This window comes from Dermacentor albipictus, chromosome 3, assembly GCF_038994185.2.
Source record: "Dermacentor albipictus isolate Rhodes 1998 colony chromosome 3, USDA_Dalb.pri_finalv2, whole genome shotgun sequence".
Lineage (NCBI taxonomy): Eukaryota > Metazoa > Arthropoda > Arachnida > Ixodida > Ixodidae > Dermacentor > Dermacentor albipictus.
This window is the reverse complement of record NC_091823.1, coordinates 136,651,131-136,667,678: the sequence shown is the minus strand read 5'-3', so window position 1 is coordinate 136,667,678 and position 16,548 is coordinate 136,651,131. Positions and strand designations below refer to the sequence as shown.

General features: G+C 44.7%; 1 protein-coding gene across 1 annotated transcript in view; it reads left to right on the top strand.

The window, feature by feature from the left end:
- LOC139057584 (uncharacterized) overlaps positions 1-16,548 on the top strand; it is a 62,196-nt gene that overhangs the window by 4,535 nt on the left and 41,113 nt on the right. The window contains exon 2 of the mRNA XM_070536071.1: positions 6,545-6,932. Within this exon, the coding sequence (XP_070392172.1) occupies positions 6,546-6,932 (387 nt within the window). The 5' untranslated portion in view covers position 6,545. The remainder of the gene's footprint in view (positions 1-6,544; positions 6,933-16,548) is intronic.

Sequence of the window (16,548 nt, the reverse complement as noted above, 5' to 3'; positions counted from 1 at the left end):
CTATGTTTTTGCAGTTGTCTATTTTTGCATGAACAACATGCAGTGGGCTCCTTCAGCTGGCACTGTAGCGTTGCCTATGAGAACTGTATTGCCATCTAAGAAATAAGCTCTTTGAATAAATTTTCGCAAACATACAAGTCTAAAAAATATATTTGAGGTGGCCGCCACAAGTATACAAGCAGAGGGAATGAGAGCGAACAAACTGCAGAAAGGCGGCTGGGCACCGCCCGAACTGCAGCAGACGACAGGTGCAAGCCCGTGCCCTGACATCATGCAAGACGCACCCACAGTGCCCCTGTAGTTCATTCTTGCGGCTAATGGCACTTCCCCCTGCCTCAGATAGACCTCTAAAAAGCGGCCGGACTGATGAAACCTGTCACTTTTTGACAAAATCTACAACAGCCTTATTATCTACATGTCATCCTCTGCAAAATATGTTAGGCTAAGGCCAGATTAATCACTCCTTTTGTTGTTGCAAAATGCCTGAAAGAGACCGCTGACATAGGCTACAAAGCTACTGTACTGAGATGGCAAATGGAGACTTACTTCTAGAAGTATGCAGCAAAGCCCAGCAGAAAAAACTAAGCAGTCTTGCGAGTTTTGGTGACATCCTAGTGACAGTCATTGCACACTGTGTCATGAAAACTGCCAAATGTGTTGTCTCAGAAGTTCACTTAATGAATATTAGTGATTCTGAACTCCTGGACTGATGGAGAGAAGAAAACGTCATTGATGTTCAAAGAATTAGGATCAAATGCAATGACTAGGATATACCCACCGAACATCTGATACTCACTTTCGGCAGCAGCGCACTTCCAGAAACAGTTCAAATGGGATATGTAGAGATCAGAGTATGAGCCATATACCAAACCCGAGGCACTGCTTTAAGTGCCAAAAGTTTGGACGTGGGTCCCAGTTTCCGAGGTCGGCCGAATTGTGCAAAATGTGCTGGGAAAGACAATGCTTTCGACAATTGCGAAGAAACACTCCACTGTCTCAACTGGGAAGGAAACCACAGGGCAGGCATGCTCTCGGTCGTGTCCCACGTGGAAAAAAAAGTAAAAGAAATAACCATTGAAGTATGAAAAACTTGAAATTCCAGAAAGCATACAATTGTAGGTCATAATTTCCACTCACACGTTACAGCAATTTGGCACGACAGTAGGCGGTGCCGCAGAAGCTTTTCGTGCCCGCCCATGCCACGCCTAGTGTGTCAGCAGTTGCACCTCATGGTGGATGTAATGTGTAGCAAAAGGTGCCCTACACTCCATGAAGACAGGTCAGCAAGCCTCTGAGTTGCCAGGCCTGATGGCTCTTGCCTAGGCGGCAGACGCTCAGACCCCCAACACATCTGCAGAAACAGCGGATATCCAGCACGTCAAGACAAGGTGATCGACGCTAGCTCAGGCACCTCAGTATCATTGATACCAAGGGAAAGGTGTGGCTCTCTAGAGCATGCCAGGAAAAGCAAAAATCCCATAACAGGGCCGAAAGGTGGTCCTGCTACCTACAAAGTGCAACTCCGAACATAGAAAACATCTTTCTTAAATAAAATGGCTACACAAATAATTCACTGGAATGCTTGTGGCATTCTACACAATTTAGACCCAGGCCCAAACGGAAACGATGCTCCGCCGTCTCGGGAAACAAGTTACCAAGCCATATCTCGTATTGAATCTGCTCAGAGCACCGTACTTACTGAGCTTGCCTTGATCCGGTCCGCTCAAACGAACATTGAAGACTCGGTGCATCGTCTTTCAGCGCGCGTCGAAATACTCGAAAAAACTATCGAAACAAACCCAGAAAAAGTAGCTGCATCCGAAACAAACACCGACTTGGCCCAGCTTGATTCAGACGTTAAAGCACTGACAACACTGAAAGGCAACAAACTAACGCCTCATTTAAGATCCGCTTTGACAAGTAGGTTATCGGCAGAAAACTATTCACCTACAACGCCGAAACAGATTCCGTTGTAGAACTGCATTCATAGCGGTTAATGCAAGTGCCGTGCGACACTTCCCTGCCGCAGGTCTGGCTGTCAGAATGCCTGCGCACAGCTAAAACTAACAAAATTTCTCTCCTACTGACAAATATAAGAAGCTACCTGCCAAAAAAGAAATAGTTGAGGCCGCCCTCGAAGACCATAGCACTGACATCGCTTTATTTACTGAATCTCGGCTAACACCTGATATTCACGATTCAGAATTGCTCCACAGCAACCGGTCCTTTCATATCTACAGGCAAGATCGAGTAGGTCGCCGGGGAGGCGGCATTCTTGCTCTTGTGAATTCAACTTTTTCATCCGCTTGACTTGAGATAAACAGCCACAGTGAAATAATGTCTGAAAATTCGCCTTCCCTCTTGTACCAATATACTAATTTTATGTTATCGAGCACCTCACACAGATCTTTCTTTTATTACACGCCTTCACTCTGTAGTTCAAGACTTGCAATCCCGATTTCCTCATGCCAATCTGATACTGTGCGGTGATTTTAACTACCTGGGCATCGACTGGGAGGCTCTTGCTGCATCATCTCACCAATCTAAAGATTTCTTTGAAATGGTCCTCACTTCAAACCTTTTCAAAGCAGTGAATAAGCAAACATGAGGCTCAAATATTCTTGACCTCATTCTTGTTTCTAGTCCTGAGCTAATTCAATCTTTTTCATGTTACAGTGGGCTGAGTGATTGCAATCTTTTGTTCTTTAACCTGATTATTGAAGTCTCCCCCCGTCAGCCATCCATTAAACACATCCGTGATTACAGTAAAGCTGACTTTGCAAGCATAAACTCTGACCTCGAACACTTCTTCAACACCTTTTGTGCATCCATGGCTATGAGATCTGTGAACGAAAATTGGTGTCTTTCTAACACAATGTCTTATCACTCATAGACGTCTACGTCCCACTCATCTGCATCCGTGGGGATGCCACAAAGCCATGGTATTCTAACTCACTGCGTAAGCTATCACGAAAAAAGAAGCGCCCCTTCCGTAATGCCAAGAACTCCGGATCACCTGTAAAATGGGAAAAATACTTCGGCATCCTTTGCGAGTACACTAGATTATTGCGGTTATCCAAAAGAAAATTCTACAGTCATAATCTTCTAGAAATATTACGTGTTAACCCCAAGAAATTTTGGAATTTGCTCATGCCCAACAAGAACAGTTCTGACATAGCCTTAAAAAAGACAAGATGGCACGGACGTCCCTCTTTACGAGCAATCAGAATTCAATGAATTCCTACTTCACTTCAGTTTTCACCCACGAGCAAGCGGATAAGAGCATTACTTTACCGAGCCTAAATTTTATTCCAATGCCACCCGTAACCATCATATCTGAGGGAATTTCAAAGCACATCGATAACCTTAAGCCATCCACTTCACCCAATCGTGATAACATTCCTGCTAAAATACTTAAAGGCATGAAAAATTTCACAGACCAAATCCTGTAACTCATCTTCGTCCAGTCCCTCAATACCAGTCAAATTCCGGACGACTGGAAATCAAGCAAGTTTGTGCCAATTTTTAAGAGTGACGACCGTGCTGACCCCTCTAATTATCGTCCCATTTCATGCAAGCTCTTCGAACATATACTCTACTCCCATATTGCGAATCGCCTCGATCACAATTCTTTCTTCTTTCCCAAACAGCATGGTTTCAGGGCAGGCTTCTTGTGCGAAACCCAACTTTTTCAATTTACAACGGATCTTCACCTTAATTTAGATTCTTCATTCCAAACAGACGTCATCTAAGATTTTTCAAAAGCATTTGACCGCGGTCCCCACCAATGTCTATCGTGTAAACTTGCATGCTTATCACTTGACCCTCTTATCTTATCCTGGATTCGCTGCTTTTTAACTAACCGCTCACAGTTCACTGTCATCGCCAGTTATGCATCTGAAACTACTGAACTTATCTCTGGAGTTCCCTAGGGTTCCGTTCTTGCTCCGTTTCTCTTCCTAATTTTCATCAACGACCTGCCATCTGGGATTTTGTCATCCGTCCGTCTTTTTGCGGACGATTGTGTCATTTATCGCCGCATCTCCAATAATACCGACCAGCAATCATCACAAGACGACCTAAACAAAATCCAGAAATGGTGTTCTGACTGGCTTACGCAGGTCAATATTTCGAAATTTTAATGCATGCACATCTCACGTAAACGTTCCACTACCCTTTTTCTGTACTTGCTGAACTCTACGGCACTATCAGTAACAAACTCATACAGGTACCCGGGAGTCGAAATGATGAACAAGTTAACTTGGGTGGACCATATCATGAAACTTTGTGCTAACACTTCCAGAACATTTGGTTTCATCCGAAGATCGCTGGTTATGTCCCCTCCATCCATCAGGCAACTAGCATACGAAACATACACCCACGCTAAAATGGAGTATGCCTCAGCCATATGGAACCCTCACCAGGTTTACTTGATTCAGTCGCTCGAAGCCATTCAGAACCGGGCAGCCTGCTTCATAACTTCCCAGTACTCACCTTGGCACAGCATTACTGACATGAAATTGTCTCTAGGATTTGGACCCCTAGCACTCCGCCAGAAACTTGCAATGACAAGCTTGCAATGACAAGGGCGCGTGATCGCGCCCTTGTCAGCCAATCAGATAGCTCGCCCCACTGACGTCGTATGGGTGATTTAGGTCATATGGGTAGGGGCGGCTTAAAATTCCGCCGAGCAGTGTGCTGCGATCGGCAGCAATGTGCATATTTAAAACCTTATAATAAATTACACGCTTTACGCGGAGCACTTAGACGTGTCAATTAATGATCAGATGGACCTACTCTAACGACTCAATATGTTTTTAGAAAATCGTCAAAAGCGTTTCAGGGTGCCTTTAAGTGGATGAGAGTTACTGTCAGTATGTCAGAGCGGAATGAAAAAAAAAAAAACACGATATTTTTGACCAGAACAAAAATACAACCAAAACATTATTTACTATTGGAGTAAAACCGAAATATTTCTGATTGGTTTTTGGTTCAAGACGAAAGCTTGCACTCCAAAACAGCTGACGTCAGGCAACATCAGTGTTAGTGCGTATCTCAAGGGTCCACATAAGCGCGTATCTCAAGCAGGGATAGTGTGAGCGATAGCTGGTCGAGCACTCCGCTTATCCAATCCTGCCGCATGGTGCACCAGCAGATTGGCACCGCAGCAAAACTCAGCGCTTGCACCCTGAAGAGCTTATCGTTTTGTTATCCAAGGGTACGAAGATTTATTACCAAAGTTTTATCATTTTGTTTTGTTAATTGAAATTCATTTTATCGCAACAGCAGTCACGCATTTCATCAAGTACACTCGATGATGTGCTGCTTCGGAGATAATACTCCGTGCCTTGACTCAAGCACTAAGCATGATCTCATAATTCACTCATTGAGAAAAATAAATACAATGTTTTTATCGTTACTTTAGTTTGAAAGATTTTTGCATGTGAACCAAAATTATTATGAAACATTACGGATCATTCTTTTTTTGTTCCGAAGCAGAACTGGAACTTTTTTAAGTGGAACGAAACTAAAACCAGAATGAAAAAGATTTTGCTCCAATGCCCTGGTCGCCGTAGGACCTTGCTGGTACGAGATCGTGATGTATTCTAGTTTCACAAGCAGGAACATGGACACAAGAAAAGGCTAGTGCGTTTGTCTTCTTGTGTCCATGTCCTGCTTAAGCTACTAGAATACTATATGATTTGGTACACTGTTTGGCTTTTAATTTGTAACACTGATATCTTCACACAAGAAGAATCTGAGAAACAGAGGGCCTGATTCTTATTAACTACCACACGAAGCGAAGGAAGGCTAATGGGAATTTGCGTTTCTGGGAAAATGTAATTGCACATTTAATAGGTAACTAATCAGTTTGGGATAGCTTAAGTATTCTCAGAAGAAAGGGAAAATTAAGGCAGCAGGGAAGGCAACTGTTGCTGCCAGTGGGAGCTGAACACGGAATGTCTGTTTGACATACATGGTGATCTCCCAGTTAAGAAAGTAGTAAATATAATAAAGTTTATATGCATAATATGAAGTCTATTGCAAATTGTCTAGAATTTTACAGCTTAGCAGAAAGAAAAACTAGTTTAAATCACTGGGCTTTCCTTGGCTTCATCTGTCGTCTTACGATTTTGACGTCTTTCGAAATGCCCAGTAGTTTGAAATCCCTTTTCATTTCACCACTCTTTGACCCCAGTTAGCCTTTTAAATAAGCAGCTGCGTGGTTCAGGAGAGTTTGTTGTAGGGCCAGTTGGTACATGATCTTAAAAATGGGGCAAGACAGAGACAGACACAATGGTGGCTTCCAACTTGAGATTTATTTTTCACACAGCAAAATATGGGCACAAAAAGGACAAGGGTACAGGGCAGTAAAGATGAGCAACAACCACAACAAACAGGAGAATGAGGATGCATGGATTGATGAGCTGTCGTGCGCACACACTGGGGCCTAGGCTCGTAAAGGGTTAACAGGAAAGGCATGCTAGTGGAGCCCATTCTGCCATTCGTATTTGCAACTTCGTTGTGAATTCTCTTGCCGCAGGATGGCGTCCTGTCCCGTTGAAACCCCGCTCTCGAGCTATGTCCTGCGGGTCAAGCGAATGGAGCCCAACCTTCCGGATCCTGCCGCTCTCGAGCGAGAGCTGCTGCTGCTGCGCTCACCCTTCAGCAGGACCAGATTCCAGCTTCCGCTGCAATGCACCGAGACCCTGACGAGGGCTTGTTGTCTCTTTGAGCACCTGGACGTGGTGAATGAGATGCTCTGGTTCATCGGATTCGAAGTCACCGAGGTTGCACCGGGGAGAATTGCCATCGGTCACCTGGAGGATGCCACAGTTACGAGCAAGAACTGTGACAAGGATTCCATCGAATACGGAGCCATCATGTTGCACTGTCTTCTGGCTAAGCACCGCTGTGTCAGGAGCGTAGAGGTAGGGGAAATTCAGTGGCCTTGTTATTACCAGCTGGATTAGCGACAGCGAGTGTTGCTCCTCGATGCATTCAACTTGCTAAGCAGTGACAAGCAGCACCATTTCCTTCCTAGCTCATTCAATCACAACAGCCATGTTCTGGCTGACAAATCTTGTTCGATGTTGAATTATATAATATTTAATGCTAGAGAATAGAAGAGTGTGCGAGCCATAATGTTATGTTTTAGTACCTGCATTGGAAGGATGAGTTGACTGGCTGCTTTGGGTAGAGCATGGCGGGCAGCAGTTAAACTATTTCTGTTTCTTTGCTTGTCTCTAAAGAGCTTATTTAGAGATGTTATGACCGGGGGCTTCCTCAGTGCCTTCGTATCTCCTATAACTTCAGTCCTATGGTTGTAACTGCCAGACCTCACCAGTACAGATTCTTTTATCCTTCTACTATCACCAAGAAAAATTATCCCAGCAGAGTAGAAAAAGCCAGATTTTAACAACACGACACAGGACATAGAAACAAGCTCAAAGACATGCTCTGTAAATCTGCTTTTTTTAGTAAGGTGTACCAAATATAACCAATTTGAGCAATGATGATGTTATAGCAAATATTATGTCACTTACAGATCAGCTGCTGCCCTGCAGGGGATTTGTTCTGTCAGAAAAAAATGTTTACAAACCACAGTTTTGATAAAAATTGAATATTGCCCCCTTATAACTTCAGTAGGCTAAAATGGGTACTTGCACCCTCGGAGATGCTCAAAAGAGGTAGTACAACCTGGATTTCTCAACTTTGCTGTTAGATTGAAACCATAGTTGGTTTTCACTTTTTGTTACATCTGTAGCCCACAAACTTTTGTCTGCGATAGTACATGTCTTCATCTGTGTGCTTCCTCACTAGGAGTGAATGGCCATGAGTACCGAGGCAGTGGCCTGTAACAATTGGGAGTCAGGATTTTTTTTTTGTTGCCGTGACATGCACTTTCCTATGGCCACATGAACTTTTTGACTGCTGGGTTTCTTTTTCATGGCTGCATCTCAGCCCCATTTATTTCTTACACTATTCTGCTTTTCGTCAGTTTCTTGGGATTCAGACTTCGACTGTTAATAAATGTCTTCGTCTGACAAAGTGCACTTAAACCTACCACAGAAGTTCGCTGTGGCTTTTCTGCCGAGAAAAAATGACAGTGTACCGAGAGATTAGCTCCACCTGCTGTCAGAAATTTATTTTGCAAGATTTATGTGTCTGAATGACCTCTCCACGGATGGCACAACAGGTAAACCATGTTAGCTACTGCATGAGTTGCACCTGGAAGGGCAGGGAGTGCACTGAAAACACAAAAGGAGTACATTTGGGAGCGCTTGGGACAGTGCGAGTGTGGGTGCGAGTTATCGTGAGAGTGTACGGCTAAGAGGAAGCTTTACCCGCGGACAACTTTTCTTGGCTATGAATTGGAAAGCTACAGGGGCGGAGCTTCTCTACATGACTGTATTCGTACGCAATGTAGTCCATGCGCGCTTGGCACCGGTTTCGGTTTCGCAAACCTCGCACAACCTCTTTAGTGAAGGCAGATACAGTTAATTCGGCGTGAATCAATGTTTATTCACATCCAATATGTACCAAGTTCCGAACAGCGAGCCTCGCAGCCTGCGTAAGAGCTTCAAAGCAGCCATATGACGTCGGTTGGGGCTTGGACGCACAATCGACACTGGCGTTGGTAGAGCTGGTGCAGCAGTCAGCTCGCTTGCTCACTTCTTTGTACATGCCGAAGGTTGCGATGTCCGGATGGATTCGCTTGGCTTCCGCGCAGGCGCTGCAAACACTTTTTGTGTGTATGTATGTGTGTGTGTGCTTCAACACTCTTTTGTTGCTGAAGTTGATCGACGACCTCTCAGGGAGTTGATTGGCGGTACTACAAGTGGCAAACACTCACCAGAAGACATGGGCGCCATTTTCCATTTGGTAAACATGCAAAACGTGCGACGGTTTCGGGTGTGCGGAAACTCGAAGGAGCAAACTAAAAATAAATAAACTACCAATAGCTCACTGGTGAATATTACGTATCGTTTCAAATTAGGTGCTGTCAAAACAAAAAACAAAAAGGATGTTGTTGTCTATTTCTCACGTAAGAAAGCGCAAACAAAACTGCAGGACTACTTCCAGCAGCGGTGAAAGAAGCGGGCTTAGTTTCCGTAGCCTTCGCTTCATAGCCAAGAAAAGTTGTCCGTGAGTGTAGCTTGATTTCAACACAGATTTGCGTACTCAAGTACATGTAAAATGCGCAAATCCTTTCACAGATTCGATTGCACTAAGTTTGTTGCATTTGAGATTCTTGTAACTGTAGAAGCAGAATGTTAAATATATTTTTACAAAAATTTTAAAGGATCGACTAGTTAAATATAAGATAATGGGAGGCGACCCTAATTTTCGACTTGGGCATCTCTAAGTGGCACTCGCACCTCAGTGTTGGTGTTCTTTAGGTTAAGTGAGTGAACGTCTTTCCCCTGGCACAATATGCGGGCAAAGAGTGAGGGAGGGCGAGGGAGAAGCGCAGTGCGTGCCACCTGTTTGGGCATAGCCCCCTAAAGAGCAGCACATGAAGCGCACCTTCAGTGCTCTCTTTGGTGCTGATGTCGAGCATGTAACGAGTGCACGCATGCAGCTGTTGCAACCGAGTGAGCAAGCTAGCAGGTGAGCGTTGGGAGACGCGAGGAGGGAGCGACGTCACATCCGCTCTGCTAGGCAGACGTTCAGTTCATGCCAGTCAAATGTTTTCCATTAATAAAGCTGGCTAAATATCATGCCACCTTCTTGTGTCTGATGTCATTGCTTCTGCTTTCTTCCGCTTTCTACTTCTGGGTTTCCAGGAATTTTGCCAAAGTCATGCTCATGTGGGAGGTCTCAAGTCTACGGTTCTGTGGTTTGGTGTGTCGTAAACAGTGATTTCTAATTAATTATAATTACTCCAGACACTTCAGCAACTCAACTTGTGGCTAAACTTATGCTGTGATGTCATATCTATAAGAAAACCCATGCATTTTGTACTGTAATACTTTTTCTAATGTATCTTGAATCTTGTCCCTGGTCGTCTCGGGAGGGGAACTGCGAGTGCTGCGCAAGAAACAAGATTGTCACTCGATGCTCGTGCCACTAATAAAAAGCATGAACAGTGGTGGTCCAACCATATTAGGATTTGGAGAAATTTTTGGAGCAGTAAAAATGTCGTTCTAGAGTGGTTTAGGATCAGCCACACCAGCACTTTGGAGCAGTTTCATAGCAGAAAAATGGATGTATTTGAAACATTTGGAGTAGTACAGCAGTAACCTGTAGTCATTTGGCAAAGCTTGTTATTAATGTGTAATCAGTAAGTGCTGCTCAAGAGTGAAGCAAGACGCAGTGCTAACAACGGCCAATTAATCTTCCCTTCCCATGGACAGTATACCATGCACGGTATGTTGCAGACATGTTTATTTGAGTAGGCAAGAAACTTAATTTTCTAAACAATTAAATCAAATTTTGGAGCCCAGCAAAAACAGAGATATGCAACTGGGTGCAAAATAGATATAAATGTACAAATGAGCTAGAACAATTTGCACCGTCAGGTACAAGACAAAAAATGATGGCGAACGTCTTACATGCATTCCAAATAACAGATGTGCTTATGATATGCTTGGCTACAGAAGACAATGTGTATTATGCCTAATAGCAATGCGAGACGAGATGCCTCCATACAGTGTGTCCTAAAGAGGGGGATGGCAGTCGAGAACAACGTTCTTCCATCCCATACACTCGCTTACATTGCAAGGCAGTTTGTCGCCTTCCCTTGTGTGTGTGGCCTTTGTGGCATAAAACCATAACTTTTGTCGCCAATACCCGAACGACTTTTCAAAGCACTACCTTTTACTGGCCCCGTTAGCTCAAATTGCCGCAGGCAAGTCTGAAATAGCCGTTAAAGCCGGCCGTTACATTTATTAGGCGTATCGATGCTCATACTGGGACAGGATATGGCGGGTGCACGCATGTATAATTAAGGAATACGTACTGTCCCGTGACAGTTGCCTCTTCCCACTCTTGGTATGCTTCACTGCAACACAGTGCGTGTGCTTCACCGCTTAACACGGCTACATTGAAGCTGACTTTCGGGGAACCCGCATAATGCCACGCGTTATGTTTTCCGAGCTTCGAAGCCATTGGCGAGGGTTACAAAGGCAGAGTTGGTGCTATTGCTAACAGCGACGAATTGTTTTGGTGAAAAACGCCGCATTGAACAGCAAGAAACTTGGTGGCAAACGTAGAAGTAGGTAGGCCTAGCGTTGCTGCGGTGGTGCCTACGGCTGCCAGCGGACCTGCTTGCAAAAGCGCCGGTCAAGGCGGCGAGATATCAAAATGGTGGTGGCTTCCATCAATGCCGTTTCGGACCTGAAAAGTTAGTAAAATCGGACGGCAAAGGGTTTTCGTGTCCGAAATTTCAGGCTTCTTTATACATTGACTCTATGGGGTACCGTGGCGGTGCTGCAAAGGCGTCCGAATTATTGGGCACATTCGAAAAATCGGTCGTTGACTGTAGTTGCATAACCGTACTACTGAAAACATTGCATTGCCGTGAAAATGCAGATAATACCACACTTTTGGGCAGTTGGTGCAAATGGCACTTGAGTGGGTGCAGCCAGGAGCATGCAAGTTGGATTATAGAAGAATGGCGCAGATAGATTGTGAATCTATCTGTGCGTCACATGACCAGCGGGCAAAATAAAATCTAGGTAACATGCAGTTTCAAGACCATCGTGCAAGGCCTCAACACACTAATTGGACATTTGACGGCACTTTGTGAAACGCATATATGTAAGGCATTTATTTTCTAACATTATAGCACGTGAGTCCTCTGTTTTGTGAGCACGGACGGATGACCATCAGCGCAGAAAACATAGCATTGATAGATCGAAGGTACTGCAGAGGAGCGCACCGAACAGTTTGCAAAAGTGTACCATAAGTGCTAGCTGCTCGAGCCTATGAGCGTCTTTATTAGCCTTGCATTTTAAGTGGCTGTAAATGCACTTAGTAACACGCAGCTTCGGATAGCGCACTGGCGACATCGCAGCGAACAAGAACTCTTCGACAACATGAGCACATTTCGGGCTCTTACTATGTTCGTATCCAGCGTATTTCCTTGCACAGATGGCTGAGAGAACCACAGCAGTGACCATGGGAAGTTAAATGCACGATATTGCTCTCCAGGAAGCCAAAAACTATGGACAAGTATAGACGGTGTCTGACTAAATATGTCCCCGCAGGGGCGTCTGCGTCAGCAGGCGTTTGGTGGGTTGCGACACCACGGACCCGAGCACACGAGGGTTGGACCCACCGCGTGTAGCCGTGCGCGGCTTAGCTGTGTCTGGGGAAAGGGGGATCCTAGGGGTTGAGCCAATGCTGGGTGTCTGGTCCTTTAAGGCCCCCTGGCGGAGGCAACACACCCCTTTGGCCTCTGCTTCACATAGACGGCACCCCCGGACTGACCCACCCGGGGGAAATCGGCAGTCGCCTTTTCCTGTCCTCCTCTCCAATCTTCGTCTTTCTCTCCCACTTTTCCATCTTGCCTGTCTTCACTTCTAATTACTTCCGTATTTCCTGGCGGCAAGGGTTAACCGTGTGTATCTACCCAGCCTTGGGTACATATATTAGGTTATAGCGGCGTTGTATAGCTGACGTCTACAGGTATGTTCATAACCTCGTAACGTCCCCTTGTTGGGCTCGGTGGTGGGTGGCTACCATCGCCGCTGAATATTCTAAGAATACATGGCAAATGCATTCCCCTCCCTTGCAGATCGTCCTTACAAAAGAGGGCGCACCGAAGCAATCTTCGATTTCACTTTGAAAACCAACGCAGAAACGTATAAATAGAAAAAATCGGAAAACAATACAAAGCTTCAAAGATGTCAAGTGGGGACCTCCTCCTTGAACTCAAAACCAAAGATCAAGTTGAAAAGCTCGCTGATCTCACCTGTGTGGGAGACATCAAAGTCACAATCTCAGCACACCGTTCGCTTAACACAAGCAGGGGCGTAATATCAGAAGAAGATTTCTTAAACCTGAGTGATGAAGAACTCCTGGAAGGTTTCCAAGAACAGAATGTAATCAAGGTTCAAAGAATAACTCTCGGAAGAAATAACGAGCAAATCCCGACCAAACACGTTATACTTACCTTTGGTACCAGTATTGTACCTACTACACTTGAAGCAGGCTATCTGAAGATCAACGTAAGACCATATATCCCAAATCCGAGGCGGTGTTTCAAGTGCCAGAGGTTCGGACGTGCATCGCAGTCATGCAGAGGTAAATCAACATGTGCAAAGTGTAGCGCCAATAACCATCAGTCAGAGAACTGCAATGCTGCTCCACACTGTACAAACTGCAAAGGAGAGCATCCAGCATATTCAAGATCTTGCCCCTGCTGGAAGAAAGAGATAATTGCAATCACAGTGAAAGAGAAGATTTCCTTTTATAAAGCAAGAAAGAAACTAGCACACCTACCTCTAACAACCTACGCCAGTGCGGTGCGGCAGGGGACAGCACCGCAGTGGTCACAGGAGTCTACAGGGACCGCAGTCAGTGGCCCAGTAGTAACTCCATCCGTCCCCTTGGTGGCAGCAGCCAGTGCTGCTCCATCATCATCATCACAGACGGGCCTGCAGACCCCGGTCCCACAGGGTCCCAGGCTAAATCGAACTCCCAGGCCTGAGACGCGCGTCTCAGCGCCCGGTTCTCGATCATCCAGCGCCTCGGAGAAGGTTATGGATGTCGACACCAAAACTCCGGCGTCATCGACGCCAAAACATCAGCGCTCCCTGGAGCGCACTAAGAAAGACAAACTCACAATAACTACGCGAACAAAGGGACCGGTAACCTGAACGGTTACCGTACTTCCAATAGCATATTCCCACTAACAAATGTCACCTACAGTTACTTAGCACATATATGTAAATTACCATTCTCATTTCTGCCACTATGGCTTTTATTGTGCATTGGAATTGTAGAGGACTGATTCGCAATTTAGGTGACATAAAAGACATAACATAACTTTTCGCCAGTCGCATTTTGCCTACAGAAAACAAACTTAGGCCCTAAACACACTCAATTCCTTAAAGGCTTCACCGTTGTCCGAAAGGACCGCGATTGTTCCCACCGGTTGTCAGGTGGAGTGGCTATAGCCGTGCAGGGCGGCACTCTTACCCGAAATGTCCCATTAAATACATCTTTAGAGGCCATAGCTGTCACCATTCTATCCTACAAAACAATCACCATTTGCTCACTATATATTCCACCCCACACACATTTTACTATCGAAGACTTAGAAAATCTAACAGATCAGTTACCGGAGCCATTTGTCTTGGTAGGAGATTTTAACGCTCACTGTACTCTTTGGGGCAGTGTCAAAACTGACCAAAGAGGGCAACTCGTTGAAGATTTTATTCTGTCAAACGATATCTGTCTTAACTCAGGTGCGCCAACTTATTTCTCACCGACTTCCCGCACTTTTAGTTGTTTAGATTTAGCTTTTTGTTCACCCTCTCTTTTCACTGATTTTAAATGGGAAGCTCTCGACACATCATATGGTAGCGACCATTTACCCGCACTCATCAAACACCTATCATCACCACAAACCCTAGTAACTAGACCACGCCGATGGAAATTACAGCTCGCGGACTGGCAGGTATTTATGCAGAACGCGAAACTGGAAAATGTCTTTTCGTTAGAGCTCAGTATTGATGAACTTAATAAAAAAATCACTGAAGTCATAATCACAGCGGCAGAAAAGGCGATACCGCAGTCTTCCGGTATTGTGCGCAAAAAGCTAAATCCTTGGTGGACAAGCGAATGTACTAAAGCCAAAAAAGAACAAAATAAGGCCTGGGGAATCCTACGAAGGTACCCCACTTATAACAATCTTCTAAATTTCAAACAGGCCAAAGCCAAAGCGCGATATATTTGAAGAAGTGCAGAAAAATTATCATGGCAAAAATACATATCTTCAATCAATAGTACAGTCACATCAAAACGAATGTGGGACCAGGTGCGGAAATTTAGAGGAGAGTACTCATCATACACTATACCACTACTTACATGTCCAGGCACACAAACAACACTGCAGGACCAGGCCAACTTGTTAGGTGAACACTTTCATAACATATCCAGCTCAGCAAACTATTCAAGTACATTTTTAAAATATAAAGAATCGGCTGAGAAAGAGAGGCTGCCTACCAATGGGGCTTCAGTTGAAATGTACAATAAACCCCTCACAATACATGAATTGAACAGAGTTCTCTCCGCTGGTAAAAAAACGGCAACAGGTCTTGACCGTGTGCACTACACGATGCTGGCACACCTATCCCAAGCATCGGTAGGGGCACTTCTTAAATTTTTCAATAAGATATGGGAGTCTGGGGTAATGCCCACAGATTGGAAAGAAGCGGTAGTAGTTCCTTTTCTAAAACCTGGTAAACCCGCTACATGCCCTAGCAGCTATAGACCCATTGCACTAACAAGTTGTCTAGCCAAATCTTATGAGAGCATTATTAACATAAGACTCACATTCATCCTAGAAACAAGAAACCTAATAGACAAACACCAGTGCGGATACAAAAAGGGCTGCTCCACCACTGACCATCTCGTGCGACTAGAGCATGAAATACGTGATGCGTTTCTTCACAAGCAATACTGCCTTGCTGTTTTCTTTGATTTTGAAAAGGCGTATGATACCACATGGCGATATGGAATTCTGAGAGACCTGGCTGACATGGGAATTCGCGGAAGGATGCTAAATTCTCTATGCGATTTCATGTCAAATCGAACATTTCAAGCACGTCTTGGCACAATACTCTCGCGTACATTCACACAAGAAAATGGCGTTCCACAAGGTTGCATTCTTAGCACGACGCTCTTCATAGTCAAAATGAACTCTGTAAATAAAGTCATCCCACCATCAGTTATGCACTCAATATATGTCGACAATTTGCAAATAGCTTGCCGCGCCTCAAACCTACCCACCTGCGAACGACAACTACAAATAACAATAAATAATCTTATACAATGGGCTGATAAAAATGGTTTCCGGTTCTCAACACACAAAACTGTTACAGTTCTCTTTTCGCAGAAGCGAGGGTTACACTGCACTCCGGGTCTCACTTTACATGGTACAACGCTGCCCGTCAAAGAACACTATAAATTTCTAGGCGTAACGTTTGACACTAAACTGAACTTCCTGTCCCACATTAACGCAACTAAAATTAAAGCAAATAAAGCGCTAAGTATCCTTAAGGTCTTATCACGTAAACACTGGGGATCTGACCGAACATGTCTATTACGTATATACCGGTCCCTTGTACGTAGCATCCTCGACTACGGTAGTGTAGTTTATGGAGCAGCTAGGCAGTCTTACATTAAGCGACTTGATCCTGTTCACAATCTTGGCCTATGACTGGCGAGCGGTGCCTACAGGACATCGCCTGTACAAAGTTTATACGTTGACGCTAATGAGCCTTCATTACAGCACCGCAGAGCACAACTTACATTTTGCTATGTACTAAGAATTCGGTCATCACAACATATATGCTACAACATCGTAACACA